General features: G+C 33.1%; 1 protein-coding gene across 2 annotated transcripts in view; it reads left to right on the plus strand.

Moving 5' to 3' along the window:
• The window catches only part of LOC118263180 (probable cationic amino acid transporter), a 155,510-nt gene that overhangs the window by 126,507 nt on the left and 12,710 nt on the right, over positions 1 to 16,293 (plus strand). For both annotated transcript variants that reach the window (XM_035575020.2, XM_035575026.2), the window contains exon 11: positions 7,164 to 7,318. In XM_035575020.2, coding sequence (XP_035430913.1) covers positions 7,164 to 7,318 — 155 coding nt within the window. The remainder of the gene's footprint in view (positions 1 to 7,163; positions 7,319 to 16,293) is intronic.

A 16,293-nucleotide genomic window follows, 5' to 3' on the forward strand; every position in this document is an offset into this window, starting at 1 on the left:
ACTATTATTTTTTACCAGAGTTACTACTGTGTGTAAATGTGACTATTATGACAATCCACACGAAAGAATTTATAGTGTTACTGAGTTCCTTATCGTAGAATTGTGTAAAACCTTCGTGCCCTAAAAAAACAAAAATAGATTTTCTTAAGTACCTTTAAGTCTCTTTTAATATATAATTTTCCATTCCACTAACATCAATAACAGACAATTTTAAGACTGGCTCTATCGTTGCGAAATTCTAAAAGAATTATGCGCTAACATTATTAAATTTTTATCGTGTGTACCTATAACTCTATTGCATTAGCAAAATTATGTCTTTAGCTTATAAATAACAGAGGTACTTATGAAACCAAGTATACCATTAGCTTTAGCCTTTAGTTGGATGTTATAGACAGCAATTACTACGTAAATGGAGATATTTAACATTCGTGTCTTATCGGAGTTAGTAATTAGTTCGAGTTCTAACTTTCTTTACCCTTTTCTTCTTTCCCCTTATCCTTCTCAGAAATCTCGTCGAACTTACCACTAGTAATCATAGTTACTATGAGTACCTATATATTACACGGAAGGATTTATGTTCCTAATCTGAACCTCGTGTAGGTTCGTACGTACTAAAGATTTTTTTTATCTCTTGTCTATTTCCTACAGCTTTTCTCTTTTAAACCGATTATTTATCTTTATTACCAAAACATAAGGAAACAAAAAAAAATGTCATGTAACAAAATTAAAAACTCAACCGCCATACGAAAAAGTATAAATAATAATTTAAAAAACTTTATAATTACGAGTGTCTAAACAAAAATATATTATTATGGCGGAGACGCTCCTAATATCGTTGATTCTTTAAGACATAGAATGTTTTTCGTCTGTTCATTCAGATTACACGCAAGCCGACGGCGCACATCGTTCCCTTGACCTACATAAGGGGGAGGTCGCAACCAAGAACAATGTCAGTTTAGAAAGTACACATTTATACCTATAGGACTACGAAGGGAGGACTCGGTACTTCGTACTGTCGCTTTTGTGGAATTTTCATGAAGATTTTGATGTAAAAATTTTATGCTTAGTGGCTGTGCCTTTGGTGGTATGGTGCACTGATTATAATGGGAGTTTTAATATTTTAGTCGATGTTTAAATGGTTTTAGTGTCCTGTCCTGTCCTGTCCTATCGCGACCCAAATTCGAAATCGATACGGATATGTGTGACACTCAGTAGAGTGTGTTTTCTTTTGTTTTAGTAAAGATAGTGTTTGAATTACGTTTGTGTTCTTTTGTTGATGTTTAAAATGACAAAAAGTAGTGTAGCGTCAGATATTCAAATCAAAATATTCTAATAATAATTAATATTGCAACCGTAATTGTTTCATGAGTGCCATATTTGTTTTTCTTTTCAATACTCTATTTTAATTTACTTAAATGTGTACCGGTGAAATGCAAGGTAATTTCTGCACTTAAATAGAAGCTCAACAATTCAATTTACTGTGATTTGACTTGCAAAGTATGTAGGGGACAAAATTGCGGAAAAAAATGCATCGAAAACCTTCGATTGATTACTGGTTCCGTGACGTAAAAGAGGTCTTTGTGACAAAGACTGGAATTCAATCGGCTTTGGAGCATCCTCTCACATAAACCTTTTTGGGAAGTCAACTTCACTTTGAACCATGCTTTCATCAGAAATATGTGATGCATTCTTCTTCCTTTTGTAGAGCAAAAATCTCCTCTTCGTACTGGATTCTCCAAAACAGCTTTTGGAAAATCCAGGTTATTCAGCTTCAGGACCGATAAAAAATCTTCAAGCAAGTAAGTCAAACAGCAATACCAGACCGCTAGTAAAATATAAATAATAGACCTTAATTTAGTTATTATACTTTCTTATTTATTCGTTCTTATTTATTTTGTTCTAGAAACTGATTATAAAAAAACTGAAATACGAGAAGTCAAATATGCGAACTTAGGATTATTTTTTTTATTAATAAGTAAGTGTCCAATAATAGTTATTGTGTAAGTAGTTGTTAGAGTAAATATTGAGTATAATACATTCCAAAGCTGAAATATTGGCCTCATCTACGTGAAAGAGTTTCTCTTGAACTTTAATCGAAATTGCAATTTAATCGAAAATGTTTGATTTGAAAGTAATGCCCGCTTATGATACCCGCAGCAAGAGTAAGAAAAGTGACGAAAATATTCTTCTTTACCACCTCCACATGTTTAAAGAAAGTAAATCTTATAAAATACGATGTGCATCATCTCTGGGAATAAAAAGCGATACCAACTAGGAGAAATACATTGTCTAGTTAGTGCCTAGAGGCGCTAACTCTTGAAATGATACCATACCATGCCATACCACACCACTTCCATAAATACAAATAGGTAATCATACGCTTAGTCAAGCACTAACTTATTTGCCAACACTATTATTTTGCTTTTAGCATTTTGACACAGTCTAGTGCTCACATTACACGCGTAAATTGTAATTATAATATTGCTCTCGCTAATTACATAAACATGTTAAACAAAATTATGATGAGCGTACCAAAATATTGACTGCAAATTATCAAAATACATTATTTAGGTGTGGTATGAATAAGGTTAAATTGATTATCGTGTAGAGTAATTAAATATTGGAGAGGTTTTGATTTCAGAGTTATTAGTAAAATAATATACCTACATGATTAAATTTGTGTATTGATTTCTTCCTGCAGCCCTGCGGCAGGATAAATAGACACTACATATGATATAATGTGTATATATTTTGGTTGTAGCTTAAGGTGTAAAAGTACGGAGCTAATAAAAATGAGACTTCTTTTAAAAATAATTTCGAAAAAGAAAGCTTAACGGGCAGTTATTTATTTTCTTATCATGAAAACTAAGCAATGAGCTGTAGAACTCATGTCTATCATTAAACCGACTTAAATGTGAGTGTGAACTACACGAAATATCAAGTAAAAAGAAGAAATGATTTTCTACTGTCTTAATAATTAATGTTACCTAAAAATATTAATAATTAAAAATATTATTTCAAAAACAAGATTATGGCCTATAGTAGGGACATGTATTATTTTATTAAAATTGTAGACACTGTACACTATAGATGCATTAAAGTGATTTGATTTGAAATCAATATTTAAATCCAAATTTGATTTTTTCCAATCTCGCCGCCGCGCGAATCAAAATTAGGTAGATGGGTACTAGGCGATCAGATTGACAGAAGAAATGTTTCGTAATACTAGCGAGTGACCCCTGTACTGTTGTGACACGTTTGTATGATTTGAAATCAAGAACCATGCGATACCAAGTATTTGGTAGTAATTTTTTTAACGTATTTTAAGCTGAAACTTTGTGTAGAGATTCTATTCAACCTGTATACATCAGGATTTCTTGATGTATATGGGTATTTTGTAACACGTTGTATAACTACTTACATAATATTCAAGTAAAAATGTAGGTACGAAGAGCAAAAGCCTGAAATACTTTAACGGTGCGAAGGTCGTGCCGTTTTGCGTCATAAAAGATTGCTAGAAAAGTAAATTCTACCCAGACGGAGTGTTTTATACTCCTATAGTTGTTTAATACGTCCTTTGCCGTGAATTATATCTACAGTTGACAATGGAATATCAAGGATTTTGTTCGAGAGATTTTTTTAACTTACTGCTAAGTACTATATAAGTTTTTAAACTGACATGGTCACTAACACTAGAATTGGAACTTAAAACGGGATATTTATACCACGTTTTTAAATTTTTATAAGTTTCCGATATTTCGGCACTGTTATAAGCGCCATGATCACGGATAAAGTTTATCCGTGATCTAAAAAAATATTGAAAAACATGGTAAATAAATAAATAAATCTTACCATCAGGTGAGATAGCGGCCAAACGTCAGCCCATTTAACAATAAAAATATATATATATATATATATATATATATATCCCGTTTTAAGTTCCAATTTTACTGCTACTACTTATTTTATTCTGAATCAGAGGTCCGTTTTCAGATAGATATTTGTCTCATTTTTTTAAAATTTCGAATTAATTGAGCCTCCTAAAACCTTCCCAGTTGATGAATGAAAATAGTTTAGTAACTGGAATTCCGGAGAACCGCCCTCGGGCATAACGGTAGTGTTAAAATGAGAAGCTGGTTCGGACACTTGTAACTAATAACTGTCATAGAATGAAACAAGTTTACGCTACGTTTCAAAAATCAACAACTAAATTAATTATAAAAATTGCTATTATATTTTGTGAGTACTTAGCCTTACCAATGCTAGAAAATCAAAAGTAGGTATATAATTTTCTATCTTTCTTACACGTTCGATGTGATTTATTGCATGTATTTTGACTTGATCAAACATATCATTCTACTTACACACACACACACACACACACACAAGCTATATTCTTATAAAAAGGACTTACGTTAATTATTATGATCGGCTTACTCACGTAAATGTTTGACGAGGAACTCGACTACTTAGACTAGTCTCATGAAAATTACAATAAAATCAAGACCTTACGTTATTGTATAAATTAATTCACAGTTTATAAGTTTTAATTTTATAAAATAATTCACAGTTTATAAAACACAACGTAGAAAAGTAAATAAACACAGTTAAAAAAAATAAACAACAGACTACAAAGTAAGTCTCAATTTCAACGAATTATCATAATTGTGTAAGCCACACGCAAAAATAAACTAAAACATTCGCGTAGTTTTATCTTACAAAGAATTATCTCAGTTGGATTTACTTCAAAGAGGATCGTTTTTATGGAGAACGTTGCAGTGTAAGCTACGTTTGTTAATTATCACTGTGAATTACGAACAGAAAAAAACGTACTCATTTTTATATAGACATAAATTACATTTCCACGTCTACTTTTGTGGCATATCTTTTAAACGTACTTGTTTCATGAAATTAAAACTAAAGTTTAGTACAATTGTATCTTGTTCGCTTTCAAAATTAAGTTAATGTTTTTGTAGTTTCTTTTCCGAAAACGTTTATGTTAGAAGGTTTAGGAAGGATTATGAACGTTTATGTTTTCAACGAAATTAGATGGAAAATCTTATTTATGTAGTATTTCTAGTGGAAGTCTTATTTATTCATCTCTATCATCATAATACTCGTAATATTATCCACTGGACTTCAATATAGTACGCGTCCCCATATTATTTTAAACAAGCAAGAAGTTCCAGATACATTTAAAGCCTTGTCAGACTAGTTCGATTGCCGGGTCGGGTAAAATATTTCTCGACTTTATTCTACTCTAACTCACACAAATTGTGAAAAGTGGGTGTACATTCTACAATGTGATAGGGGCGAGACTTCTAACCCGTTAAGGCTGAGTACTGCATCTAATTTTATCGACGAAATATGGGGGGTTGAACCCCCTCCCCATAAAAATTATGGCTATTTTAATATTTTTTGTACTTTATGTGATATCAAAGGTTGTATGCGTCGTAGAAACAAAAAAAAAACGACAAATGGTAGCCAATAACCTTGGCTAACTAATTCATTACTTTTTTCATATGTAGGATAATGTTTTGATGAGAAAAAAAACATTTCTGAATTATTTTTACCGAAAAAATCGCTATTTTTAATATTTTCAATTGGGGGTTCAACACCCCATATTATTTTTTTGTCAATAAAATTAGATGTAGTACTCAGCTTTAACGGGTTAGAAGTCCCACCCCTATCACATTCTATAGAGGCGTTCAGGGATAACAGGTGTGTCCAGCTTTCTGGCTACAACGCTCTGCTCAGTAGTAAGCCCCCTAAACCCTGCTAATCCAAACATAACAGCAACTAGAAGTTTAATCGCTGAAATGTTGACACCACTACACTGGTACACGTAACATGGAAACTCATTATGACATCAATTTCAAATTTTCAACCGAAGATTATAAAAGAAGTGCGTCTAGTCGTAGATATAACAGTTAATGAAATACACAAGATTTACTATCACTCGTAAACATACAATTTTAAGTTTTTAAACTGACATGGTCACTAACACTAGAATTGGAACTTGAAACGGGATATTTACCATGTTTTTCTATTTCTATGAGTTTCCGATATTTCGTCACTGTTGCAAGCGCCATGATCACGGATAAACTGGAAAGAAAAGGAAACTCATAGAAATAGAAAAACATGGATAAATATCCCGTTTCAAGTTCCAATTCTAGCATACGATTTTAGGAAAAATAATGACAACAATAATTAGATACATAGGCTCCTAAGCTTTCTAACTAATTACAACACTGTCCCCTAGCTAACTGCATTATCAAGAACCTAAACTGTGTTAATCCAAACACCAGTAACTAGAAGTTTAATTACTAAAATGTTGACACCGTTGCACCCTTGCTGACATGGAAACTCATTATGACATCAATTTCAGATTGGCATCGCAGCCATCACCACACGTTCGATGGCCCTTTCAGTGAGGAATATTGTTAATTAATAAATCATTGCCTTGACAAACTACTAACGTGATTAAACAAACTGGTTATATTAAGTACAGAGTTAAGTAATAAGTAGGTAGATTTTTGTGTCTGTTTTAAGTCATTTGTAGTGTGTGTTGATGATATGTTTAGTAATGTCCAATTAGGTTTGCTTTAGTATAGGTAATTGATTGGTAATCACACTGGCGATTCGAAATTAATTGTTGAAATATGAGAACTCCTGTTCGGTACAGAAGATATCTTATTTAGTAGACGCACTTGTAATATGATTTCATGGTGGCCCGGAGGTTTAAGACGCCCGCTTCTCATGCATGAAAATGCGGGTTCAAAACCTACCACTACTAATGTGACTTTTTCCGAATTATATGTACTTTCTAAGATTATTTAGACACCATTGACAAACGATGAAGGAAAACATCGTGAGGAAACCTGGGCTTATAATTTCTAATTATAAGTTTGAAATCGCCAACCCGCATTGAGCAAGCGTGGTGATTAATGCTTAAACCTTCTCCATGTGAGAAGAGGTTTTGGTCAGCAGTAGCCACTTATATGCTGATGATGATGATGTATATACTTGTAATCCAACTACCAAACTTTCAACCAACAAAATTGTCCCATTATATTATAAACTCAGACCCAAACTACGCCACACTAATATAAGCTTTATTACTTTTGACGTTATAAACTATATTTGTATGCTTTCTTCCACAGGTACTCTGCTGGCTTACACCCTGGTGTCTACCTGCGTACTGGTGCTCCGTTACCAACCCCGAACGACGAACCTGATCGAACTGCTGCCCTCACACATCCGGACTCCTGTCGACCCTGAAGGAACTGCTAGCGGTACCCGCGAAACGACCTTCACCGTGAGTTATAAATCTTAATAAATATTAGTAGTTAAGTAGGTGGTGGTGGTGATGGTAGGTCCAGTATATGGCAATAGGCTCACCCCCTATTACATGGGACTTATAACAAAAATGGTGAAAAGTGGGTGTACATTGTACAGCGGCATTACGTGTCGTAATGTGCACCTCTGCCTACCCCTTCGGGATAAAAGGCGTGTGTGTGTTAAGTAGTAGTAATGTGCACTGTTAAAGGGAGTCCAACTAGTTCTGGAATACAAATATGGGCCCGATGGTGGTTCATAACAGTAGGCAAGTCGTGTATTCTATTTATGTAAGACATGCAATAATGATTATTGAAATCTACGTTGTAGCTTCAAATATATCTCTAAGATTTGTAGCAATATCCGAAATTGACTTAAAACCGGGTCGTGTTATAAAACTAGATCGTACTGCAAACGAGAACAGCAATAGAAATAGACAGAAAAGAATTTCATTCGAACACTAAAAGCGTCGATAATGGAAGTTAGCAACAATTTTCACGAAGAAGCGCAGGGTAGCACTCAGAAATTCTTTTCCGAATCGAAAAGTTCGTTTTTAATCGTAAACTCAAAAAAATAACGCGAAATGTTGAAAAATTTTCTCATTCGCAACGTTAATACGAGAAGTTTTTCCGAGTTGCCACGAACTTCGCTCGAATTCCTTTAGATATTGGCCAGTAATTAGTCGCCGGAGGAAGATAAATTGTAACGAGAAAAATAGTTCGACATTTGTTCTTGTTGTGCTTGAACCTCGCAGAACTCCGTACTTACAATCTTTAACATTTTCTTGATTAAAATCAACCTGAGACTTCGAGCTGATTTTTTGTAACTTTTCCAACTTTAGATGAGATTTTTTTGCGAAGCATTAAGAGAAGCATGTTTATTTAACTTTTAAAATATTTAAAACTGTAGTATGAACGACTTCTTTTCAAAACAACGTAGCTCACAAGTTTCGCCGGCTTCACCATCTAAGTTCCAGTACTTAGTATGTATAATATCAAAGAGCGGCACTGTTTATGCAAATTATGTCATAAAGAACGAGAATCTAGAGCAGGAAAGTGAAAAAAACATGAAAAATTGTGAAAATAAACAGACTGTTAACATTTATCGCTGAAGGTTGTATATTAGAGGGAAAATAAAAGTAGCCTGTCCGTTGCCAGCGCTGCTGAGTGCGGCCGTCGTGCTAATATAATTATCTTCTCGACTTATAAAATTACTAGCTATTTCCGCGCGGTTTCACCCACTCTTCTCGGCTTCTATTGTTCGTAGCGTGCTATTGCTCATAGCATATAACCTTCCTTGATAAATAGATTTATTTAGTTAGATTTATTTATTTATTTCGACTCCTACAACTAACATTACAGGTAAATTATATAACCTAATGCGTGAGTTATAGACTATCCAGCACAAAAATAATTATTCAATTCCGACCAGTAGTTCTGGAAATTAGAGCGATCAAGAAACAAACAAACTCTTCAGTTTTATATAATAGTAAAATTGTGTGTTGACTGACTGTTTGCAACTGCAATTTGAACCAACCAGTTACATTTAGAAATTCAATTCTAGCAATTGTACCTGTCAGTTATCATTTAACAGTAGTTTAGCCCCGACAGCGTATCGACTGACTGATTAAGAAAAAGGGGAAGAACTTTAAAATTTATATTACGTAAAAGGGACAAATGAAACATAAAAGAAATTATATTTAACTATTATCATTTGATAATTTCTAGATTTGGAAAATTGGTTTTACGTTCATTGAATTGAATTTTCCAAAAAAAAATATAATACAGAAAAAATCTTATTTAGCGCTAGACACACGCATTTCCAACTTCCATTATTACAATTTAAGTTTCAATAAAATTGTAGATAACTTAAGAGAAAAACATTTTTTCTTTCAAGTCCGAAATTGTAGAAAGTGGGAAGAATTCGAACAATTCACTTACAACACTTATTATAGAAACTTAGAGAAAAATAAGAAATCACCACGTTGCTCACGTGAGCTCCATACCACCTCCTCGTTCGAGTATTTTCTCAATTTCTTGGAAAATAACCGAAGGAACAGATTAAATCTTTCGATATTTAATGAAAGAAGTGGTTTTTCATTTATTGGCCGACACCAAGTATTTAGATGTTATTAAATAAACTCCACTTTATGAAAAGGTTAATTATTTTGAAACTAGTTCGACAGAAAGTTGCTTGACTTTTATTTTTAAAGTTATTTTTTATAAATTTATCTACTTTCCTTTTATTTTTTAACTGTGAGATAATAGTATTTGTCTTGTATAGATTAATGTTTGATCTGAGGATCAGATATACATATATAACGATTAAAAAAATACTTTTTTACCGATTTGTAGCTATGGCAAGTGTACCACCACCCTTAGTATAAATGAATAATAGTTATATTTTTATGTATTCTACATTCAGAATCGGATCAGAAATCGGTTTAAAAATCGAGTATGTTTTTTAATATTTATTTTTCGAATCTGAAACATTGCCAGAATGTATTGTAACAGTCTTGCAGTGAATATTAAAAAAAGGGAATACATATAAATATTTTGTACAGTTTTTCGGTAGAATTAAAATTTTTACTAAACAATATTCAGAATACCAACTATAGAATTTTTATATATTTTGCCAATGTAACATAGATAACATATGCTATTTGAAAATGGAATACAATACGTGCCAGTATCATGTTTGAATTTTAAAATTCATTTACCGAACGTATAAGGCTCACTGTTACATGCCAGTGTCTATCAGTTCATTAGAACTAGGACACACTGTCACTCACTATTAGTATCGAATGATTTTAGGGTGGGGATATGATATCGACTGAATATCGTGAAATAAAAACAAAGCTGTTTAGTGGTTAATAAATTCATAGATTGGACGGATATTAATCAATATGTAGGTATATGATTACAATCATATACAGGAAATTATATAGATCGAATGAATTAAAAGTTAGGTTCATTGCAGCATTTATTGTTTAGCCCAGGAATGTGTTTACACAGTGTGTTTAGGTCCCATCCGCATCGTACGTATCGCACGCACCGCACGCAACGGATTTTAGTTTGTCTTGTATAGAAAGTCATACAACTGCGTCCAATGATCCGCGTCGTACGCACCGTATCATCAGCAATGCTTACATGCGATGCGTGCTGATGACGTCATACGGAATACGTACGATGCGTGCGATGCGTACGATGCGGTCCTACGGACTTTTAACTTTAAACGATTCGAAATGGCATATCTACAAACCAAAAAGCCTTTGTGCACAAACATAACATTTATTACTTTGTAATACATAATAGAAATAAAATAATTGAAAAGTAAAGTTCGCCTAAATCCACATATCTATTATAAAAAAAACTAAGTTACCTACACATAAAAAAACACATCTACATTATTATTATAATCAGTACCCGTACGAAATTGGTAAAGCCTAAAAATATTAAAACGAGTATCAGCCACGGGGAGGGCTTAATGTGAGGACATAAGTTTTGTCACTCCCACGCTGGGAACCTTTGAACTAAGTGAGGGTCCACAATACCTTCGACCTTTACCCAACTACTTTGTACGGAGTTTTAATAAAGGCACTTAATGATATAGGTACCGTGTGTAGGTAGGTATGTAGGTACTTTGTATGTGTGTGTTGTACGTACACGCGCCGGTGGCCATCTTGTTATGCGAATATTATATTGCATTAAGTTAAAAGATTTATGTTACGTATGTTTTAAATGAAATTAGTAATAATCTTAAGGTTTAGGATTAATCTCTCTGTTTTCACAAAGCAATCTTTGTGTTTTTATATCTGGAGGTTACAAATTACCATTTATAAGTTAGGTTCATGTTCTTTAAAGTTAAATCATATCTAATTGTAATTGGGAACCCTAAAATCCCGCCTTAGGCTAGGCGAGATGGAGTGTCAGCCGGAGCCCCGGTAAGCCCACTAGGTAGTCCACAGCTCCGGAGAAATAAGTATACTACTTTTACATCAACAAAAACAACTTTACCTCCTTTCCAGCGGCGGTAAAGCGTTATTTTGTACCTTTAACTAAAAGGAACTGGTAGTATGTGTGCTCAAAGAACAAACTTTCCTCCCTAACTGCAAAGGAACAGATGCTATGAATGAATCGGAAACTTCTTGAAAACTCTTCTGGGATCACTCGAAAAGAGCACTTACGAGATTTTAAAAGAAAAATGCATCGCCATTTCAAAAGTTAAACGTGACTTGTAAAAGTACTACAGTTGTTCAGTACAAACGTGCGCACCCTGCTTTTATCGCTTGCTGATTGGTTTAATGTGTTAGGAAGATATTCTACAATAGAAATGTATCGAGTGCTTGTTCTTTGAACTAGCATTTATATTTTTTTAAGGCACAGAATCAAGTTTCAATGACATCTCGTTACTTTTGACTGGTGGTCGCCAGCTTAGTTTTGGTTGAGGTAAAATCCTACCTTTTTAATCTTTTTCCTTAAAAGCTAGACGGCTTTTGAACGTACCCCCGTCATCAAAAGTGCTTGGGTCTTATCTTATAATCTTGCCGCGGTGGCTGGACAACCGACTGCCACGCAACGCCGAGCAACTCTTTATGTGATCCACAAATTGTCGTTTCGGGTGTAAGTGCCATGTGTATGTGAACTTGTATGTTTGTAAACGCACCTACGACAGGCGAAAATTTTAGTATAGAAGCAATGTTGTTTTAAAAAAGACAAATAAACTTATATTTATGTGCCTGATACCGAAATCGGTTCAATAAATTCGTTCATTAATCAGTTTTCACTATTTCATTTCTGAATATCAAAACTGAAATCCCAAAGCAATCAATCGCTCCACATTTCTAGCATTCTAGTATTTCCATCATCAATACGGCATTTGTGTTTTCAAATTCAAATTCCCATCTGGTGGCTTTATTACCACCTACAACTTTCCGCTCCGTTGAATGTGATATATTAAAAAAAATTAGGAAAAATGTTTATTAATACTTTGGTTCATTAGCAAAACGTTTACAAATGAGTGAGTCAATAACGGTGCATCATTTGTCTTCTGTTCCGAGCCACTTTAGGGGATTGCTCCACCGTTCCACCGCGGAAGTCGAGTCTGCGCTCCCTGTCCTGTTTACTAAATAGTTGTTCAATTAAAGCGGGGACGGCGACTTGTATTCTTTTTCCAAATGACTAACTGCTTACAATGTAAACGTGTTTTATGTATGTGTGCAATAAAGTGTAAAACGTATAAGTAAATAAATTTGTTAGGTTATAGGTTAGGTACTTTTTGTTTTATGCCTATCTATGTTCAAATTTAATCAGTCGTGATCTTTCTCTTGGCTTTTTTCTATTATTTATTAGGTACTAATCATCTAATCATAGTACCTGATATTTTGATAAAAAGTGAACTTTTGCCTAATCATGTTTGACTTTGACTTTAACTAAAATAGTGAAGAAGAACAATAAAGATACATCCCGAACATGATTATTGTGTAATTCTTAACAAAATAAAATCTTGCTATATAAACAATATATGTAGATACATATGTATGTATCTCAACGTATGAGCTCAATAAGCTATGTAGCTCACCATAAATAGATATAATACTGCTTTCAGAAATCTCAACACCCAGTGTGACTCACATTCATGTCGTGAGTCACTCAGAGTGTTAAGATTTAGAGGGTGCACAAAAAAAAATAGAAGAAGAATAACAAGTTTATGTTACGGAAACTATAACCCTACAAACGCGGAATATCTACAAAGACCTCCTTTTTCAAATATCTATGAATAATAGCAGATATGAAGAGTATTATGTATATTTTTTATGTATAATATGCGACATGATACGCGATTCAGTAAATAAATAATAACTGCTGTTCTGTTTTTCTAATACTCTGGGGAATGCCATATAAAGGAAAATATTACAATATTAATGTTTAATTAATATACATAGTGGTTTATACCAAAACCAAAACTGTTTAATATCAGAAACTAGCCACTTTCGGACCAGTGACTTCAGGGCTAATTTTGTAGGAAATTAGTTGTATTATCACCTCCCGAGACGAATACGTCGAATTCAAAGTCACTCTGTTTATTATATTATGTACTAGCTTTTGCCCGCGACTTCGTTCGCGTGGAATAGTGACTTCCGGCAAATTTTTGGTTTTAACCACATAGTTCCCGATCTCGCGGGATCTCTTCAAAAATGAGATGTGGAAGATATTCCAGGGAACTCTTCAAAAATCAACATAATGAGCTCTGCGTTTGAATTTAATAGATGTATACTCACTTAGGGCATTGAAAAAATAGTTTAAAAACGGACTTAAACTAACTTAAAACTAAAGAAAACTACGAATTACGAATTTATAACAATTAAAAAAGAAACTATATTACAACCTATCCTCTATGCTATAATAACCAAGCTTAAACTAAATAATTTAAAAGAAACGACTTAAATCTAATCTAATTCAAAAAAATATTAGACTTAAAATTAAAAAAACTAACTACAGTAACTACTAATAATCGATATCAAACTAAACCTACGTTAAATAGTTTAACCAAAAAACCAGGAAAACCCAACAAATAAACTTATTAATTGACAAATACAACGAAACCAATTTAGAATATACGAAACAGCAGGACCACTACAGACAAATAATCATACGACTGATAATACACTTTTTCTACGATAGTACCGAAGCGCTCGGCCGATACCCAACCAAATGAATGTAACAAAACCATAGCGCGATCTATTTCGATCCCAACGCCATCTATCGAGGATAAAGACAACTTGGATTATTTATTTATACTCCGTTCGGGCATTTTCTTTGTACTAAAAGTTTAATTATATTGATATTATTTTTTTCATACCTTTTTACTATTTATTTACTTTTTTTCGATGAATTAAAACAATAACATGAACCGAAGTCGTGTAACGATCGACATAGAATTATCTATACTCCGTTAGAGCATTTTCTTTGTACTAAATGTTTTATTATATTGATATTATTTTTTTCATACCTTTTTACTATTTATTTACTTTTTTCGATAAATTAAAACAATAACATGAACCGAAGTCGTGTAACGATCGACATAGAATTATTTATAAATAATTTATTTCTTATTTTTATTTTTTGATTTTTGAAATAAAAATATATCTATGTCCTTTCTAAGGTTCTAAACTATATCTGTACCAAATTTCAACCAAATCCGTCAAATAGTTGCGGAGATTAATGGTATAAGCATAGAATGTTCGACGTGATTCTTTAATTTGACATAACTTTTTTATTTATGAACCGATTGACATGAAACAAACACTAAATGTAAATTTAAGCATCCCACAATATATTCGTGAAAACCGCATCCAACTCGGATCAGCCGTTTCTGAGATTAGCGCGCACAGACGAACAGACAAACAGACAAACAGACAAACAGACAAACAGACAAACAGACAAAAAAAAGTTAATTACATTTTTGGGTTCGACATCGACATAACAATAACCCCTGCTATATTTTTTATTTTTATTTTCAATGTACAGACAGCACTTTTCTACGATTTTATTATATGTATAGATCTCTTGTCTGGCTCGCCAATCGTTTCTCAAAACTTTTCTCTATCAATAATCAAAATCTTTGCCAAAAATAAATAAACAATACGTACCTAAATACGACTTAAAATGTTTAGTCTTGTTCAGAAAAATAAACTTTTACATGCTTACCGAAGAATTGTTTGTTGCCATTGTTAAAAAACAAAGAACAATCTTTTAACAAGAACGAATTTATTGATTGTTTTCTTTTTTATATAAAATACTTATGACAAATTTCTATTTAAAGCATCTTTTTCTTTGACGACGAACTGGTTGAAAACAAGAGCTATCAACAACATTTTCTTTATGTGTAATGTATGTTTTGTTATAATATTTCTTCTTTTATCATTTTATAAGTATATCAGTTACTGATTACAGTAATGCCCGAATACTCAAACGCTACGCTATCACTATCAATTCTTTATAAAATTACAGAGACAGCACGACATTTAAGTACAACTTAAAATTGAGTAGAGTTTGAGTATTCGGGCGTAGCAGTCATAACGGTAGTAAATTAATTATGGTTTTCTACCATTGTGACTGCTAAATCAAATTAAACTAAGAACAAAACAAAAAAAAAGCCACGTCTGCTTGTTCAGTTAAGGTAAATGACGTAAAGCCTTAGACGTACTGGCAGTCAGGGTTCCGAGCTCTCTGTCTTAATGAAACTAGAAAGTAGCTAATGGAGGAAACACTGCACGCTGCAGTGTGCACTGAAGTAACGAGATTCTTCTATTTTTGAGTCAAACAGCGAAGAAAAATACATACATGAGGAATAGTGAGTTGAAATTCTGAGATGGTGTTTTGCTTGTTAAACTGTGTCTGTCTTTCGTTGACTTATTATGTTCTGTCTTTTTACCAGCTGTGTGGAAATAATAGGCGTAGTATAAAATAAAATATTATATTAAAATTTAGGAAATTTACTAGGATTTTCTTTTGTATCGGAGCCCGTTTGCTTTGACGTTCAAAAGTGCCTTCCTGGTCTATTTGATTTGGTCTTGACTTTGACCGGAGGTGCCTACCTCCAAAAACATAATATATTATCATGCACATTATAACCCACCCAGACCCAGATCAACAATTTGTGGATCACTTAAGAAATATTCCGTTGGATATCAAACCTACTCAACCTACTATGATGAATGTACAGTTAATTTGAGTTACATTTCATTATCTATCCAAATAACAAGGAAACCAACCATAACACAATAGACAAACCAGACCCGTAAATTCATAATTTTACTACAAAAGGCACAAAGACCAACTACTAGGATACGGTAGAAATTATGCAATATTATTAAACAGGACTCGTGTGCCTTCTCTTGTCTTAAATTAATTACCTCCGAGCCACCTATAACACATTAATTATCTTCTACAG

This window comes from Spodoptera frugiperda, chromosome 25 (genome assembly GCF_023101765.2).
Source record: "Spodoptera frugiperda isolate SF20-4 chromosome 25, AGI-APGP_CSIRO_Sfru_2.0, whole genome shotgun sequence".
In the NCBI taxonomy this organism is placed as follows: Eukaryota; Metazoa; Arthropoda; class Insecta; order Lepidoptera; family Noctuidae; genus Spodoptera; species Spodoptera frugiperda.